This window comes from Heterodontus francisci, chromosome 4, assembly GCF_036365525.1.
Source record: "Heterodontus francisci isolate sHetFra1 chromosome 4, sHetFra1.hap1, whole genome shotgun sequence".
Lineage (NCBI taxonomy): Eukaryota > Metazoa > Chordata > Chondrichthyes > Heterodontiformes > Heterodontidae > Heterodontus > Heterodontus francisci.
In genome coordinates, this window is record NC_090374.1 from 18,433,439 (window position 1) to 18,451,273 (window position 17,835).

At 42.8% G+C, this 17,835-nt stretch overlaps 1 protein-coding gene across 1 annotated transcript in view; it reads left to right on the forward strand.

The window, feature by feature from the left end:
* The window catches only part of nop14 (NOP14 nucleolar protein homolog (yeast)), a 46,433-nt gene that overhangs the window by 6,824 nt on the left and 21,774 nt on the right, over nt 1–17,835 (forward strand). Inside the window, exons 2-7 of the mRNA XM_068028987.1 lie at nt 425–479; nt 1,362–1,496; nt 7,778–7,919; nt 9,893–10,041; nt 14,819–14,947; nt 16,831–16,953. Of these exons, the coding sequence (XP_067885088.1) occupies nt 425–479; nt 1,362–1,496; nt 7,778–7,919; nt 9,893–10,041; nt 14,819–14,947; nt 16,831–16,953 (733 nt within the window). The remainder of the gene's footprint in view (nt 1–424; nt 480–1,361; nt 1,497–7,777; nt 7,920–9,892; nt 10,042–14,818; nt 14,948–16,830; nt 16,954–17,835) is intronic.

A 17,835-nucleotide genomic window follows, 5' to 3' on the forward strand; every position in this document is an offset into this window, starting at 1 on the left:
TGCCATATATAACTAACCCCCTTATAACTGCCTTTGGTGTCTGTGCTAATGAATTGTCAAATAATCCAGCTATGCATTTTAGGCAACAGGTGTCATGCACAGTTTCTTGTTGTTAGCTGGGTGTTGGACAGCTGAAACCCATCACTATCTTTGAGTTGCTTAGAAATATAGGGATCCCTTTCAGATTGCACTCCTAATTCATTTAAACCCAGATGGACAAAGCTTAGGAAATGTCACAAAGTGGATGTTCAGTGAAAAATGGTGCAACTTTGGTACAGCACAGGTAAACTGCCTGCTGCTTGAATCACTAGGACTCACTGTAGCAGTCAGGGCACTAGCTTGTAGGCTTACCTGTCCCAACGTTAAGATCACAAGATTTGTGATTTTTATTTTAAAGTGATACTCTGTGTATTCTACATGCTAGCTCTGTCTGGGTTAACCAGCAAGATAATGGGCCAGAATTTCCAAGCATCATCATGGCAAAATTTAATGCGCACGTTGTTATTAGTGTGTAAATAATGCAGTAATTTGTGGTGATGAAGAGATGCACTGTGAGTTGGTAGACGATTTGTCCCACTTCACCATCAGCATCCCCTGACATTCAAGAAATTGCTGCGTTTGTACTGGTAAAACAAATTAAACTAGCCACAGAAAGTTAGGGCTGCTGCTTAACGCAATTGTTCCTTCTAATGTTGAGAATCATGTTCCTGCAATGGCCACTCACCCTCTCCAGTCCATAAAGGGAACAATTGAAACTGGAGCCTCATTCCTGCGAGAATAGTTCTCGGAGGTTTTTAAATTTAAATTTAAAAATGTTTTTTCTTTCTCTCTCAATCCTATCTTCCCTCTTTATTTCTTTTTCCAGCTGATTTGACTTTAATTCAACCCTTTTCTCCATCGTGCCTCTGTTTCCTTCTCTATTTTTAAATCTCATTGGGTCAGGAGATACACTGCTGGGCCCCTCATTTGACCAATGTCCCCGATGTCCCGTTGACCTCGCTACACCGTTATCAGCTCGCACTTCCAGCATTTTATAGCACAAAAATGTTGAGAGTGAGGGAAAATATAACAAATGGCGCATGCAACGAGATGCCCTAATTAAGCAGATTTTTAAAAAATAAAACTGCATATTTTACATGCTAACTCTCTGGGCTAACCAGAAAGACAATCATGCAATCATAGAAACTTGCATCACCGAAGGAGGCCATTTGGTCTGCTGTGCCTATGCTGGCTCTTTGACATTGAAATAATGTTTATAAAGTTGGTAACATTGAGTCAGCATGTAAACAAATAGCCGAATATTGCACTGCCAATTTTACTGGCAAAATTTAAGATACTTTCATTATTCACTTGTCTTCCAGCGCACAGAGACTTTGCTGAAAGAGTATCGGGACAAGGGGAAGACCAATACATTTGTTGACAGACGGTTTGGTGAATATGATACTGGATTAACTCCAGAAGAGAAGATGACAAAGAGATTCTCCCTGGAGCGGCAGGTAATACTCCTCTACTTTAACAAAGGAAATAAAGCAGCCTAATGAAAATGTTCCTAATGAGTTTTTTCTTCCCTTTCATTGCTGGTCACTGCTTTTCCAGACCCTGTTTCCAATATTCCACTTGGGGACATGCACGTTGTCAGCTCAGTGGGTTGCAGGCTCACCTCCGAGTAGTTGTTCAAGTCTCTTACAAGTTGTTTAAGTACGTGATCGCACCAGATCACGCCGGTGCAGTACTGAAGGAAGGCTGCATTGTCAGCGATGTTTTGCTTCACACAAGAGACTTTAAACCAAGGTGCCCACCTGCCTTTTCAAGTGCATGCTAAAGATTCCATGACTGTATTCAGAGAAAATCAGGGAGAACTTCTCAATTTTGCCAAAAGCAGATTTGGTCCATTCCTAATTCAATTAGGCAATTTTATGTGATCAGATAATTCAATTATCTCAATGCAAAATTCCAGCTTTGCTATGATGTTTGATTAGTACAACGAAAACTTTTATCAGAAGCAGATTTTGAATTATCAGTGGTAGATACTAATTGATTATCTCATTGCCATGTGTGGGATCTTGCTGTTGTTATGAGAGTGCTTCTGTTTTTTTTTTTGTAAAATTTATTTTTAAGGAACTATGGACGTTGATTCATCTGGAAGCTTGAAGAGATGCTAAACTTTGTGTTTTTTTTCAAAGAGGTCACCAGAAGGCTTCCTGGACTTGGCTTGTAAACAAACCCTTACTTGAAGGCAGCTGTTTTCAGATAAAATACCAGCAGGAAGTTTGTTGTTTTGACTTGGAGAAGGTGTTTACAGAGAAGGGACAGGTCAAGATTTATTGAGGTCAGGAGGCTTGATTCTTGTGACATTGTTTTGGTTTCACTTTGGACAGTGAGTTGGAGGGTAAACTGCTTGGAAGACGTTGGTTTTTGCCTGCCAAGGAAACCCATCTCGTCTCTTTCTCTCATGGAAAGAAACCCTGCATATCCAGTGTTTCCGTCTCCTCTTTCCTCCTGTATTTGAAGAAACCCTGCATATCAAACGTGTGAGAACTGAAAACTCTGTTGCTGCATTCCTGCTGTAAAGCCTCCAAGCTACTCCGTAATTAAGCATTTCTTTTGTTTCAAAGTTCTGTATAACCTACTGTTAGCCAAGGGACGCTTTCTTGCTTGGAGGATTTTCTTTTAAAAATCCGTTTTGGTTCCATTTCCCATCAGTACTGTATCAGGATATAGATGCATTTTTAGATTCTTAGCTACAGACTCTTGTTCTACTAATTCAATTTTTAAGCTGTATTTCTTCCTTCCTGAATTTTTTTGATGTACTTTTATGGTTTGTGGTCAGCTAATAATCCATGTTCTCAAGAATGAGTTTTCGCTTGGGTGGAAATCCTGCCAGCTTGCACATTATTGACTTTGTAACTTTCAATTTTTTTTAAAGTGCCACATTTGAGACAAACTAAAAGCTACAGATTCTTTTAATATCTTATTTTATAAACTTCATTAAAGACGGGATGAAACCGTGCTTTTAAGGAGTTTTGGGTTCAGTCTTTGCGTTTTTATATTTTAAAATGTAATGTCTGTAAGCAATATGTGCAATCCATATTGCCAAATAAATTTTATTAGTTCTAAGGAGGCAGTTAATTTGATGTAATGCTGTAACAAAGCAAAGCATTTATAAAATCAATATTAAAAGAATCATTAGCTTTTAATTTTCCCCAAACTTGAATGAAGTAGGATAAAGAATTGTCTGAGGATTGCAGGTTTTATGTTGACATTTTGTGCTATAGTGTGATGGATCAATTATAATCATAGGGCTGAATTTTCCATGACCTTTGGGGTCAGGCTGGGAGGCGGGAGGGGAAGGAATATTGCCTGACATCTTTGCGTCGCTGCCAGATATACCCGACGGCAGCTGACGTGGCAGGAGGACATTGCAACTGAATGCGGCGGGAAGGTAATTAAGCCAATTGACAACAATTTTACAGTGGGGTGGAGGTGTTGAATTTTATAAATGGTGCACAGGAACCACGGCTTCAGAGCCTTACCCAGTAAAAAGAGGTGGCAAGCAAGCAGGAGCTCAATGCTGGCTTTCTGCGGCAGAGAGAGCCAGTGTGGTGTGCCAGGGAGGGAGGAGCAGTGCAGACAAAGGTAGGAGAGGATGGAAAAAAGGTGCCAGCACCTCAGGCTTGCTGCAGAGTCCCATCTGGACATTGGCAGTTGAGCACACACAATGGGGGGTGGGGGGGAAGGAAGGCATTTGATTGAGGCCTAGGAAACTGAGGCCATTTGCCGTGGGCCTCATTCACCCAGGCTTTGGGTCCTCCAATGGGGTGGAGGCGCAGTAGAAAGGGAGGGAGCTCCAACACAGTCAGTGGGAGCTCAGCAACGTTGGGGCCAACAGAAGGACCTGCCTGGGGCGAGAAGGCAGGAGAATGGTGCAGAGGGGCATGCGATCAGCCTTCTGAGCGCAGAATAGACTACCTTCCAGAGAGGGTGTACAGTCAGAGGCTCAGCTACTTTCAAGTGTCCGAAAGACCGTGTTGCCGAAGACTGTGCCTTTCCAGGGAGGCCATTGCAGAACTGTGCTATGCTGGAGGACAAGCTAAGCCCCATGGGAGGTGGTGGCCACCCAATGCCCGTGGCACTGAACTTCTATAGCTAAGGATCATTCCAGGTATTCACTGGAGGTATATGTGGGGTCATGCAGTGCATCAAAGCGTTGAGGTGGTGACAATACCCTGTTCAAGGCCAGCAAATATGTGCGTTTCCACACTGAAATGGATAATCCAACTTAGAGCGCCATTGATTTTGGAGCCAGGTGCAGGTTGTGGCTGACTGCACACATGTGGCCATTAAGGCTCCCACCAGCCAGTCAACTGCCTTATTCAATAGGATGGACTTCCATTCCATCAATATCCAGCTGATCTGTGACCAACACAGAAGGTTCCTTCAGATGTGTGTGGAGTTCCCGGGAAGTAGCCACGACACACGCATACATTGGCAGTCCCAGGTGCTACAGATTTTCCAGCTCGCCTTCAGGGATGAAGACTCGCAGACGAGCTACCCCTGAGAACATGGCTACTAGCGCCTGTGAGGAACCCATGGATGAATGCTGGGGAGAGGTTCAACACCTGCCACAGGCAACCAGAGTGACTGTAAAGCAGGCCTATAGGGCTTCTGAAGATGCAGTTTGGGTGCTTGGATTGTGATGCTTGTTCCAACAATGAGGATGTGGAGGAGGGCTGTTGACCAGATATTGCAAGATGAAGGGACCTCGGGGACCAAAGGCAATGCGCAATGAGAAGGGCACAAGGGAGACTTGGGAGCACGCTAGTACAAACATATGACACTACCTGTTGGATCCATACTAATAAAGCCTCACTTTTTCTGCAGCCCTGCTGTCACCTTTACTTGCCATTCTGTCCCCCTATGCCCAGTTGCACACTGCACAGCAGCAAAGTGAGGCATCGACTACACGTGGCATAGTGACAAAGCATGGAAGGAGATGTAACGCCAACATGTTAATCCTTTATTAAATGGCACTAGAAATACAAGGCATTTCGGTTAGACATTCTTTTCACCCGTGAACCACAAGTACAGCTAGGTGCTCTTAAATCTCTTTTGGAATGAGCGTGTTGTCTTCTGAGGAAAGGTTGGACAGACTGGGCTTGTTTTCACTAGAGTTTAGAAGAGTGAGGGGAGACTTGATTGAAGTATACAAGATCCTGAACGGTCTTTACAAGGTGGATGTGGAAAGGATGTTTCCTCTTTTAGTTTTTTTTAGTTTTTAGTTTTAGAGATACAGCACTGAAACAGGCCCTTCGGCCCACCGAGTCTGTGCTGACCATCAACCACCCATTTATTCTAATCCTACACTAATCCCATATTCCTACCACATCCCCATCTGTCCCTATATTTCCCTACCACCTACCTGTACTAGGGACAATTTTATAATGGCCAATTTATCTACCAACCTGCAAGTCTTTGGCATGTGGGAGGAAACCGGAGCACCCAGAGAAAACCCACGCAGACACAGGGAGAACTTGCAAACTCCACACAGGCAGCACCCAGAATTGAACCCGGGTCGCTGGAGCTGTGAGGCTGCGGTGCTAACCACTGCGCCACTGTGCCGTGTAAATGTCTTGTGGGGACTGTTTTAGAATTAGGGGCCACCCTTTTAGGACAGAGATGAGGAGAAATCTTTTCTCTGAGGGTTGTGCGACTTTGGAACTCTCTGCATCAGAAGATGGAGGAGGCAGGGTCGTTGAATAATTTTAAGGCAGAGTTAGATAGATTCTTGTTAGGCAAGTGAATCAAAGCTGATCGGGAATAGATGGGAATATGAAATTCAAGACACAAACAGATCAGCCATGATCTTATTGAATGGCGGAGCAGGCTAGAGGGGCCGAATGGGTGCCTTCTGCTCCTAATTCATATGCCCGTATGAAACCTCTGTTGCTGCATTTCTTGGAAAGCCTACCCAAACTGATCTTCACCATCGCCTGCAAAGAACTGTTCTAGGAAGATCCCAGTGACAGCCGTCTATATGCATTTGGGACGCCAAACTAAAAGGAAGGACATCTTTCCATATCTTCTCTTGCTTCAAGAATTAGCAAGTGTTTAACCCAAGTGTTCTTTTTTGTAATAGAGCTCTAAAATGCAAATCCCTTTATTTTTCTGGTTAATGTGTGTGTGTGGCAAAGGTAAAAAGGGAACTTTAATATTTCAATCTGTGTGTTTATGCTTTGCTTCATTACTTGTTAAGCCTTGTTTTACAATCTGATAATTTTGTTGTTTATTAAAGAAACTTGGTTGGCATGTTTTACTCTGGGATAAAAATAGAGTCTATGATTGACCATATCGGTAAGTGGAAAAAAATTTAAATATCTGTTGTGACCCATGGAGAAGTGGAACTAAAATAAACAGTGCGCTCCTCCCGCTTGGTCATGACACTGTGCACAAATGTCTGCTTATCTAACAGCAGGCACTGTGCATCAAAGTAATCCATTGTTATGGAGCATAAAGTGTTTCCATGAGGAGCAATAAGACACTAAATGCAAGTCCTTCTGCCATCTCATCGCAGCTGCAATCCCCATTGAACAAAGGTGCTGGAAACCTGAAATAAAAAACAGAAGATGCTGGGAAAAACTCAGGCACCATCCATGGAGGAGGGAATGCAGGGTTAAATTTACTGGTCGATGACCTTCCATCAGCACTCAGAAACTGGATGGAGTCCAAATTCTGCTGGCTGACTGTGATACTTGGAAATCTGCAATTACACGGGGTGACAGGGGTTCTTGTCTGAAATTCATTAACCCCCCCGCCTGACCCAACGCCTCCCCACCCAGCGAATTCAGATGCTTTGGGGATCTCACTGTTCAGTCACCCCAACTCCCCAGAATGTGGGAATTTGAATCTTTTGATTATTACACATGTGCTGCAACTGTTGACTCCCTTACACCCTTGACTTCCTGATGCCGCTGCATATATTACATACGTAGATGGTCCCCTGCCTCCCCGGCATCATTTCTAAATGGTGACCTAGATATCTCATCATGTCCGCCTGTATGTAGAGAGTGCTGGTACTTGAATGCCTGCCTGGTACGTTCAGTTTTGCAATGTAGTTTTAATGAGACGCTGTTCAGAATTTTGCAGCTCCCTTCCTAACAGCACTGTGGCTGCACCTACATGACAGCAGCCATTCAAACCATTCAAAGAAAAGGCTCACACCACCACCTTAAGGGCAACTAGGAATGGGCAATATATTCTGGTCTTATCAGCAATGCCCACCTCCAGTGAATTAATCTATTTTTAAAAATGAGATACTTAGCAGGAGACAGGAAGAAAAACAACAATGGAAAAGAGCATTCCCTTGATAAGTAACTGAGCTATATAGAAGGTCCCAGAATTTGTAACTTCTTGCATCAAACTAACTAATCTGAACCAGTGTGATGAGAGGGAGCAGTGCAATTGGCCATAATTATCCTTGCCCTGGGGAGAGACAAACTAGCAGCTCCCAATCACTAATCCAGTGCTTGTTTACACTCTTTATAACTTTGTTAACCTGCATCGCTACTTTTAATGACTTGCAAATCTGTATCCCTAAATCACTTTGCACCTGTATTGCATTTAGACATATTTTCCAAGGGATAGATGACCTGATTATTCCTCCAACCAAAATGTACCACCTGACACTTATCGAAACTGAAATTCATTTGTCATTTACACACCCATTGGTGTCCAACTCTTTGCTGGATTTGCCCAATTGTTTGTGGTCTTGTTGTTTCAGCGTGTGCATACAAAGAAGGACATATACAACCTGAACGAGGATGAAGAGCTCACCCATTACGGGCAATCCCTGGCGGACATTGAGAAGTTCAACGACATGCCAGACAGTGACAGTGAGATGGAGGAAAAGGGCATCCTGTCTGGTGAGCATGGGAAATGTCATGTGGCTTGATCAGTCCTGATTAGTTTTAAAAACGCTTTAACGTGTACAGAGCTTGTGTAAGGTTTTGCTACCAATCGCCTCCTGTGATGTGAGGCAGCATGTGGTATTCAGTCGGATATTGATAAAGTATGAGGGCGATTGTGAAGAAACTGTCTCCTTTTATCCATTCAGTATTACAATGGTAGATTTGTGTGCGTCCAACCCTGCATCGGACCCAAAGAGCCACCTTTAATAGGGAGCTTATTCGATGTCTGGTGAGAGGATGATTGAGTGTTCATGAGATTATTAATAGCGTTTTCCGCCACCCCTCCAACCCCCAATGAAGAATGGGGAAGGAGTCCAGTGTTCCTTAAAGTGAGGGGATTGACAGATGGTTGAATGAGGCAGGAGTCGATAACAGACAGTTGTGGTAGGAGGAATTTGTGTTGATCAATTAAAGAAAGACTGACTTGCATTTATATAGCATCTTTCATGATCCTAGGAAGTTCCAAAGCAATTTAGAGTCAATTAAGTACTTTTGAAGTGTAGTCACCATTCTCATACAGGAAATACGGCAACCTGTTTGCTCACAGCAAGGCCTAATGTGATTAAAATGAATGCTGGACTTAGTAACATGATTAAATTTTAAAAATTATGATTTTGAAAAGTTAATGGTGGGCTCTGGAAGGTCAGGTAACCTGACATTCACTCTACTAGTCTGATCAAAGATTTTTGGGGAAAAAAAGAGAATGCAGGGGTAACATCTGAAGAACAATGGGTTTCACCCTCGGGGACATTCGGGTCATAAAACAAGCAGTCGATGGTTCTGAGGATGCAAATGTACCAAACATCTGTTAACACCTGGGAACAATGGAAGACCCAGGTGGCTCTGTGAAACCAGACTTCTGGACTTTGCATATTGGAACAGGATAATAAGCTATTGAATTTTGAGTCCAGATAAATTTAGCAGATTTTCTGAAGGCAGATAGGCTGCGAGAGAAGAAACCAGCAGTTGTCACCTCAAGGCAGGCTGTAAGAAGGGAACCCAGCGGCTCGGGTTGAGAACAGGCTGTAAGGACGACAACCCAGGGTTGCAGCCTAGAGTGAGAGGGGGAGAAACCTGCTGTCAGAAGCCTGATACAGCAAAAGGCTGCAAAGACTTGAACCTGTTTTGAGAGTTGAAGCTTGCGGAGAAATAGAAGACCAGTAAGATCACCAGGAATCATCTTATTCGTGGACGGAAGTGCTCAGAGAAGTGAGCAAAGATGACATTCATTTTTGAAAAGGTCTTGGAGATCCAACCCATTGCAACTGGGAGGAGTTTGGGACTTTTAGCCACAAAGATCTGACCATCAAAGAGGATTACATAATGTATAAGTGTGGTGTGAGGTTTTCAAGTATTTTAATAAGTAAAGAAAGCACCTTTCTATGTAATTTGGGGTATCAGCTACTTACAAACTACTGTTTAGTTAATGGGGATTTCTTTTAGTTGTTATGATAAAAGCCTTAAAATGTGAAATCTTGTGTAATTTTTTAAATTGTTCTGGGGTTCGCATCTTGTATTTTTCACGTTAACCATCTCACTGAGGTTGTGACAGATAATGGTCAGATAATCTGTTGATTGAGGATAAATATTAGCCAGGACACTACCCTCCCCTACTCTTCTTCAGGTTACAGTTCTTTTGGACCTTATAAGTGCGCCTGAGACATCAGACTCGGTTTATCGACTCATCAGAAAGGCAGCACCTCCGATGGTGCAGTACTGCACTGGAATGTCAGCCTGGATTTTGTGCTCATGTGGGACTTGAACCCACAACCTTCTGACTTGGGGGTGAGAATGCCCTGAGCAACGGCTGACAGCTAATATAGGCATGACAGCGAAACATTATTCGCTCTTGAAATGAGTTGTGAATACATGGCTGGCTGTAATATTGTTTGAACGCCTAAAGTAACATGTGCCCTTATTGCCCACAGCTGAGTTCACTGCTGCTGCACACTTTGGAGGTGGCGGGCTATTGCAAAAGAAGACTTCATCAAAGCCGAAGGGTGAGGAAGAGGAACAAAAGCCCAAATCCCGGAGAGAGTTCATTGAAGAGCTTATTGCTAAATCCAAGAAGGAGAAGGTATACTTTGCAAGCCGCTTCAGAAAATTTGCTTTGTGGTGGTGGCTGTTGTTGGTTTGTACCACTGGTGGGGAAGGGAAAACTGTGGCACAACAGGCACAGGTATCACGGCATCTACCTCCTAGCCATGTAGTCTGTGGGAGCAGTTGGGGTTTGTCTATTTAAATGATGCATGGTATCAGACCATGTACTACAACTTCCATTTCTCTAGTGCCTATTGCACACAAAGAGATGCCTCAGAGTATTTCACAGGGCAGTGAAGAGCAAGTGGATGCAGGAAGGTGGAGGAAGAGAGTCCAAGGAGGCTAGAACATGGTCAGAGTGGGTCTTAGAGATTTCTGAAGACTGGTAGCTCCAGAGGGTGGGGGAAGGTGGCTAAAGGAACAGCTGCTGATAGTGGAGCAGGACTCCAGGATTTGGTGAGTATGAGCTAGTACCCAACGCTAGAGGAGTCCACAGAGTAAGGTAAAAGGAAAAGCAGTGGAGGGATTTCAACAACAACAACAACTCGTATTTATATAGCGCCTTTAACATAGTAAAACATCCCAAGGTGCTTCACAGGGACGCTATGACAAAAATTGGCACTGAGCTACATAGAGATATTAGGGCAGATAACCAAAAGCTTGGTCAACAGGTAGGTCAAGGAGGATAGGTAGAGCATTTTAGGAGGAGTTTAGGGCCCAGGTAGGTGAAGTCATGGCCTCCAATAGTGGAGTGATGGAAATTGGGGGCAAACAGAGACCAGAGTTGGAAGAGTGCAGATATTTCAGAGGGTTTTAGGGTTGGAGGAGGTGAGAGATAGGGAGCAGTGAGGCTTAGGAGGGATTTCAACCCACGGAGGAGAAATTCAAATTGGAGGCATTGTAGGTCAGTGAACAGGTCTTTGTGCAAGCTAGGATATGGGCTGCAGAGCTTTGAATGTGCTGAAGTTTATGGAGGATGAGAATCTTTTAAGTTTCTGGCATGTGGGAAATGGTTGATGAGGAAGTGGGTGGGGATGCTGGCCGCAGTATTCTGGGTGACTGGCCTTGTTACGAATCATAGAAATGGGGGAGGTCGCTAGGAGAGCTTTGAAGTGGTCCAGAGCAGGGGGCAAAGAGTAGGTTTCAGCAGTTTGATTGGCACTCCATCCACTACCTTCAACATTCACTCCCTTCACACTGACACACAGTTGCAGCAGTGTGTACCATCTACAAGATGCACCACAGCAACGCACCAAGGCTCCTTAGACAGCACCTTCAAAACCCATGACCTCTACAACTAGAAGGACAAGAGCAGCAGATGCATGGGAACACCACCAACTGCAAATTCCCCTCCAAGCCATATACCATCCTGACTTCGAACTATTATCACTGTTCCTTCACTGTCGCTGGGACAAAATCCTGGAACTCCCTTCCTAACTGCACGTGGGTGTATCTACATCCCAAGGACTGCAGCGGTTCAAGAAGGCAGCTCAGCACCACCTTCTCAAGGGCAATTAGGGATGGGTAATAAATGCAGGCCTAGCCAGCGATGCCCACGTTCCATGAATGAATGAATAATAAAAAAGTGTAACTAGGGTTTTTGTGGGGGAGAGGAGGTAATGATGCAAGTGTAAGGCAAAGGATTTTGGGGGTGTGGGGAGTTTGCAGAGCTCTGAGATGCCACACCCTTGGACAAATGCCTGAAGATACAGTTGGGTGGGAGGTGGTTTTAAGCCCTGTGTCATGTAGGTACATAAGCATAAGAAATAAGAGCAAGAGTAGGCCATTTAGCTCCTTGAGCCTGCTCCACCATTCAATAAGATCATGGCTGATCTGATTGTGTCCTTAACTCCACTTTACTGCCTGCCCCCCCCATAACAGTTGACTCCCTTCTACATAAAAATCTGTCAACTCAACCTTGATTATATTCAATGACCCAGTCTCCACTGCTCACTGTGGAGCAGCGAGCCAGTCAAGTGGGAGGAGTTAAAAAGGAATGTAGGTGTAGTAGGGGACAGCATAGGTAGTGGGGATAGATGCAGTTCTGTGCAGTTGAGAGCATGAATCATGAATCTGCCTGGTGCCAGGGTTAAGGGCATCTCCTAGGGGCTGGGGAGAAACTTGGAGTGGAAGGGGAAGGATCCAGTTGTCGTGGTCCATGTGGGTACCAACAACATACCAACAGCAGAGGTTCTGCTGAGGGAATATTAGCAGCTAGGGGCTTAATTAAAAAGCAGAACCACAAAGGTGGTAATCTCTAGATTACTACCTGAGCCACGAGCAAATTGGCATGGGGTAGATATGATCTGAGTTGAATGCGTGGCTCAAAGATTGATGTAGAGGAAGTGGGTTTCAATTCATGAGGCATTGGTTCTGGGGAAAGTGGGAGCTGTACTGTTGGGACAGCCTTCACCTGAACTGCACTGTCCTGACGAATCGTATAACTAGGGCAGTAGAGAGGGCTTTAAACTAAATAGTGGGGGGGTGGAAGATTTGTGAGAGGGGAGATTTGGAAAATTAGAGAAAGGGCAAGAAAATAGTGCAGGTAATGATACGGGTTATGAGAACCAGAGCGTGACAGAAGGGACAGAGCATTCACACGTAAGAGTACACCAGCAAATAAGGTCAGAGTAGGCAAAAATGGTAAGAAGACAGAATTAAAGGCTCTTTATCTGAATTCTTGCAGCATCCGTAACAAGATGGATGAATTGATAACACAAATAGAAATAAATGAGTTTGATAGAATAGCCATTGCACAGATATGGTTGCAAGGTAATCAAGGCTGGGACCTGAATATTCAAGGGTATTTGACATTTTGGAAGAACAGGAGGAAAGGAAAAGGAGGTGGAGTAGCACTGCTAATAAAGGTTTCGAAGATCAAGATATAGAATCAATTTGGGTGGAGATAAGAAATAGCAAAGGAACAAAGTCACTGGTGGGAGTAGTTTATAGGCCCACTAACAGTAGTTACAAAGTAGGACGGAGTATACATCAAGAAATAATGCTGGGTGATTTTTAATCTTCACATCAATTGGATAAATTGAATTGGCAAAGATAGCCTGGAGAATGAGTTCATAGATTGTATTCGGTATAGTTTCTTAGAACAATATGTTATAAACCTACCAGCGACCAGGTTATTTTGGACCTGGTAATGTGTAATGAGGCAGGATTAATTAAAGATCTCATAGTAAAGGATCCTCTAGGCAAGAGTGATCATAATATAAATTTCACATTCAGTTTGAAGGTGAGAAATGTGGGTCTGAAACTCGTGTCTTAAACTTAAAAAAAGACAATTACAGAGTTGGCTAAAATGGACTGGGAAAATAGGTTAAAAGGTAAGACCGTAGAGAAGCAGCTGCAGACATTTAAGGAGATATTCCATAACTATCAAAAAAGATGTATTCCATTGGGGAAGAAAGGCTCTACCAGAAAGATGCATCATCTGTGACTAACTAAGGAAGTTACGGGTGGTATCAAATTGAGAGAAAATGTGTACAATGCTGCGAAGATTAGTGGTAGGCCAGAAGATTGGGAAAATTTTAGAAACCAGCAAAGGATAACTAAAAAAAATAGAGGGAGAAATTAGAGTATGAGAGAAAACTGGCAAGAAATATAAAAACAGCCAGTTGAAGTTTCTGCAAATATATAAAAAAGGAAAAGAGTAGCTAAAGTGAGCATTGGTCCCTTAGAGGGTGAGACTGGGCAATTAATAATGGGAAACAAAATGGCAGAGGCTTTGAACAAGTATTTTGTATCCATCTTCACAGTAGAAGACACACAAAGCATCTCAAGAATAGTAGCAAATCAAGAGGCAAAAGGGAGGAACTTAAAACAATCACTGTCACTAGAGAACAAGTAATGGGAACACTAATGGGATTAAAGGCTGCCAAGTCCCTGGACCTGAGATATTTACAGGAGCTAAAGAAGCTGCCTTCGCTTTTGCTAGTGTCAAGTTGGAGGATGTCTTGATTCATATAGGCTGGCTGGATCTCAAAAGCAGAATTAGAACGTGTGCTTCTATGTGACACATCTCCCTCAATTATAAGATATGGCATTGCAATGGGTGATGTGCAACAGTGCAGACCCAGCTGTTGTTGATGTGTGATTTAGCTGTGGAAAATGAGGTAAATCTCCCTCCAGTTTGTACCCCTCCCTAAGTAAGATTGTGTGCAACCTGTAATTCACTGAACTGATTCTGCACAGTGTTTAGAGCCTGTGTAATATCGTCCACTGGTGGGCAGTGTTTTGCCAACAGGGGCTTACCCCTCAAAGGTTACTCCATCCACCAAGTTACAGCTTTTTAAAAAAAAATATTAATATGTGCATTAAATCCCCTTTGAATATCATACAATATCTCAGCATATTCCTGACATTTCTGTATGGAAACCCGATTCCTGCTTAATTTCCCTTTGTGCTCAACTTGGTTCAACTCTTGTCACAATCGTAGACATGAAATGACTTGTATTCGTAGTAGCACCCATTTAATGTTGTTCAATTTCAGAACTATACACATGAATGTTTTATGAGGGAGATCTTTAATTGCCAATCACTGAGGCATGAGAAATGTAATTGCAAGTGCAGCCAATCACATTGCATAACTCATTGTATTTGACTTTTCCAGTTTTCGTTTTTAAATCCTGCCTGAATTGTCACTGTGTTCTACTTTCAGTTGACTGGTTTCGCTGTTTTATTTTATATTGAGTTATACCGCAGATCAGCCATGATCTCTATGTAACGGCTCAAGGGGCTGAATGGCGGACTCCTGTTTCTATTTTCCTATTTTTGGTAACAGTGAAATGTTCTAATCTGAACAGCATGAGCGGCAGTTGCAGCGAGACCAGGCACAGGAGCTGACTGAGAAGCTGGACAAAGAGTGGAAAGAAGTTCATTCCCTGCTGGCACTCAAAGCCCCCAAAGCCGAGCATAAGGAGGAGAGACCCAAGGTAAGCAATTTCAGGAATGTTTGGCTTCGTCATATAACCTCAGCCATCAAATAAGCTGCCTATTTAGAGATGAGGCCATTTTTAAAAAAAATCATCTGAATTTTCACTCCCTTAGAATGATTTTCATCTGTTTTTCATCAATTGCTAATAATTCCTGGTTTCTGGCAGTAAATGGTGCTATTGTGAACTGCAGATTATTCCAGGAATAGTTCAGTGCAAACCAGTTATAAACCAGCATTGTCCCACTGTCTGGATCTAATGTTTCCCTAACAAAAACAGAAAATGCTGGAAATACTGAGCAGGACTGTGGAGAGAAAAACAGAGTTAATGTTTCAGGTCTGTGACCTTTCATCAGAGCTGATGTTTCTCTTATATGCTTCCCATCTTTTCTCAAGTGTTTAGCTAAGTCTTACTGCATGAAATTCTGGGTGTTGTTTTATTATTCATCGTCTCAGTTTTTTTTCCTTTAAACTGAAAACCAGTGGCATTTAAAAAACATTGAACCATTGAAAATCACAGAACAGCAGGAGGCCATTCAGCCCATCATGTCTGTACTGGCTTTTTGGAAGAACAGATTGAAGGAACAGATTTCCCATTAGCCATTAGAATAATTGCAGTATTTCACGTATTTATTTACGCTAGTGGATGTCCTCTATCATTGCGCGTTTATAACTGTGTGAATGTGCTGCTTTATAGCGTCGGGAGTGTTATAAACTATAATATGCCCTATATTCTGCTTTGAAGGTGGACCTGTTTTTAAGATAGTAACTTGGCCCTGTGTGAAAGCCATCTAAAGGGGCCTAATACCTCCAGACGTGAGTGATCTGTAGTCTCCTGGCAAAGTTTCTTTTGCATTGATACCCAACTGAAAGTCATTTTACATAAGTGTAAAAATTTCAGTATGAAACAGCCATAGTCTATTTGCTACAAATAAGTGGAAGATGGAAGCCAGTTAGAGTTTACTTGCTTTTTGTAAGGGCTGTTTATAGATTACCAAGTGCTTTCAAATTTCCAACGCCAAGTCCCTCACCAAAATGTATTGCCCTCAGCATTTAATCTTTCTTTCTCATTTTGAACCTTTTTATAAAAAAAAATATATATATATATTAAGTTGCAACTTCTTAGTTTTTAAAATGGTATCTGAAGCAACAGAAGCACTGAAGACTCTTTTTAGAGATAGACAAAAGTCATTATTATTCATATTCACTAGAATGACATTTTTATTGAAAGTACTCTGTTAAAGGAGAAATCTGCATGGCTATGTGGAAAGCGTAGGAAAGTGAAGCAATTGGATAGCTCTTTCAAATAGCTGGTACAGACATGATAGGCTGTATGACGTTATGAAAGTAGTGAATGGCAGCTGCGCTAATTTTATTGGTTTCTAATATGTGTAACGCCAGTTGTTCCACCCGTATCGTCTCGCTGGTGAGATCCAGGACATACTGAGGATTAAACATAGGATCTTACTGTTATTAGTGGCTCAGATATTCATTGCCTTAACTAGCTGAGCCATTGGGATGAGGAGGAGGGGATAGCTAAGTATATTTAAAGGTGTGCCAAATATTTTACCGTATGTTTCCTTTCTACTAAAGTTGAAAGCTGCAATGTGTTGTTTACAGAGAATTTGCTGCAGAGAAGATGTTGCAAAATTAAATCATAAACGCAAGATAAAAGATTATGCTGGATGGTTAGATGAAGAGGGGTGGGAGGAGACTCTGGTGCAGCATGAACATCAGCATAGACTAGTTGGGCCAAATGGCCTGTTTCTGTGCTACAGACTCAATGTAACTATTGAGATTCAGATCAAATTTGTAAACTGGAAACTTTAAGTGTGATTTTTTTTCCTCCCTCCCGCCCCTATCTTTGGTCTTTTCCCCCTTCAGGCTGGGGATTATGATATTATTGTACGTGAGCTGTTCTTTGACATGAAGGCGCAACCCTCTGACCGAATGAAGAGCAAGGAAGAGCTGGCAAGAGAGGAGCAAGAGCGTCTGCAGAAACTTGAGGTATGGACTCCATTGAACTCTTTAGCAGGGGTATTCTGTCTGGTATCCTGTCCAATATTTATCCCTCAACCAACAGCGCAAAAAAATTATCTTCTCATTGCTGCATTGCTGTTTGTTGGACTTTACTATTTGCAAATTTTTAAAAATTCATTCATGGGGTATGAGTGTCGCTAGCAAGGCCAGAATTTATTGCCTATTACTCTTGAGGAGGTGGTGGTGAGTCGCAGCCTTGAATTGTTGCAGTCCATGTGAGGTAGGTACACCCACAGTGCTATTAGGAAGGGAGTTCCAGGATTTTGACTCGGTGACAGTGAAGGAACGGCGATATAGTTCCAAGTCAGGATGGTGTGCGGATTGAAGGGGAACTTGCAGGTGGTGGTATTCCCATGTATTTGCTGCCCTTGTCCTTCTAGGTAGACGAGGTCACGGGTTTGGAAGTTGCTGTCAAAGGAGCCTTGGCAAGTTGCTGCACTGCATCTTGTAGATGGTACACACTACTGCCACTGTGAACCAATGGTGGAGGGAATACATGTTTAAGATGGTGGGTGGGGTGCCAATCAAGCGGGCTGTTTTGTCCTGGATGCTGGAGTGTTAGAGCCGCACTCATCCGGGCAAGTGAAAAGTATTCCATCACACTCCTGACGTGACTGCTGAATTTCCTACGTTACAACAGTGACTACACTTTTTTTTTAAAAACTTAATTGACTGTAAAATGCACAGACATCCTGAGGTCGTGAAAGGCACTATATAAATAAAAGTTTTGTCATTTTTTGATATGGGTGGAAATGATTGCTGTATCATTTCATGTAACTTGGCAATCTGTCAGCAGCAACTGGTGCTAGGTTACATAAGATCTATTTGTTAGGTACACCATCATTATAG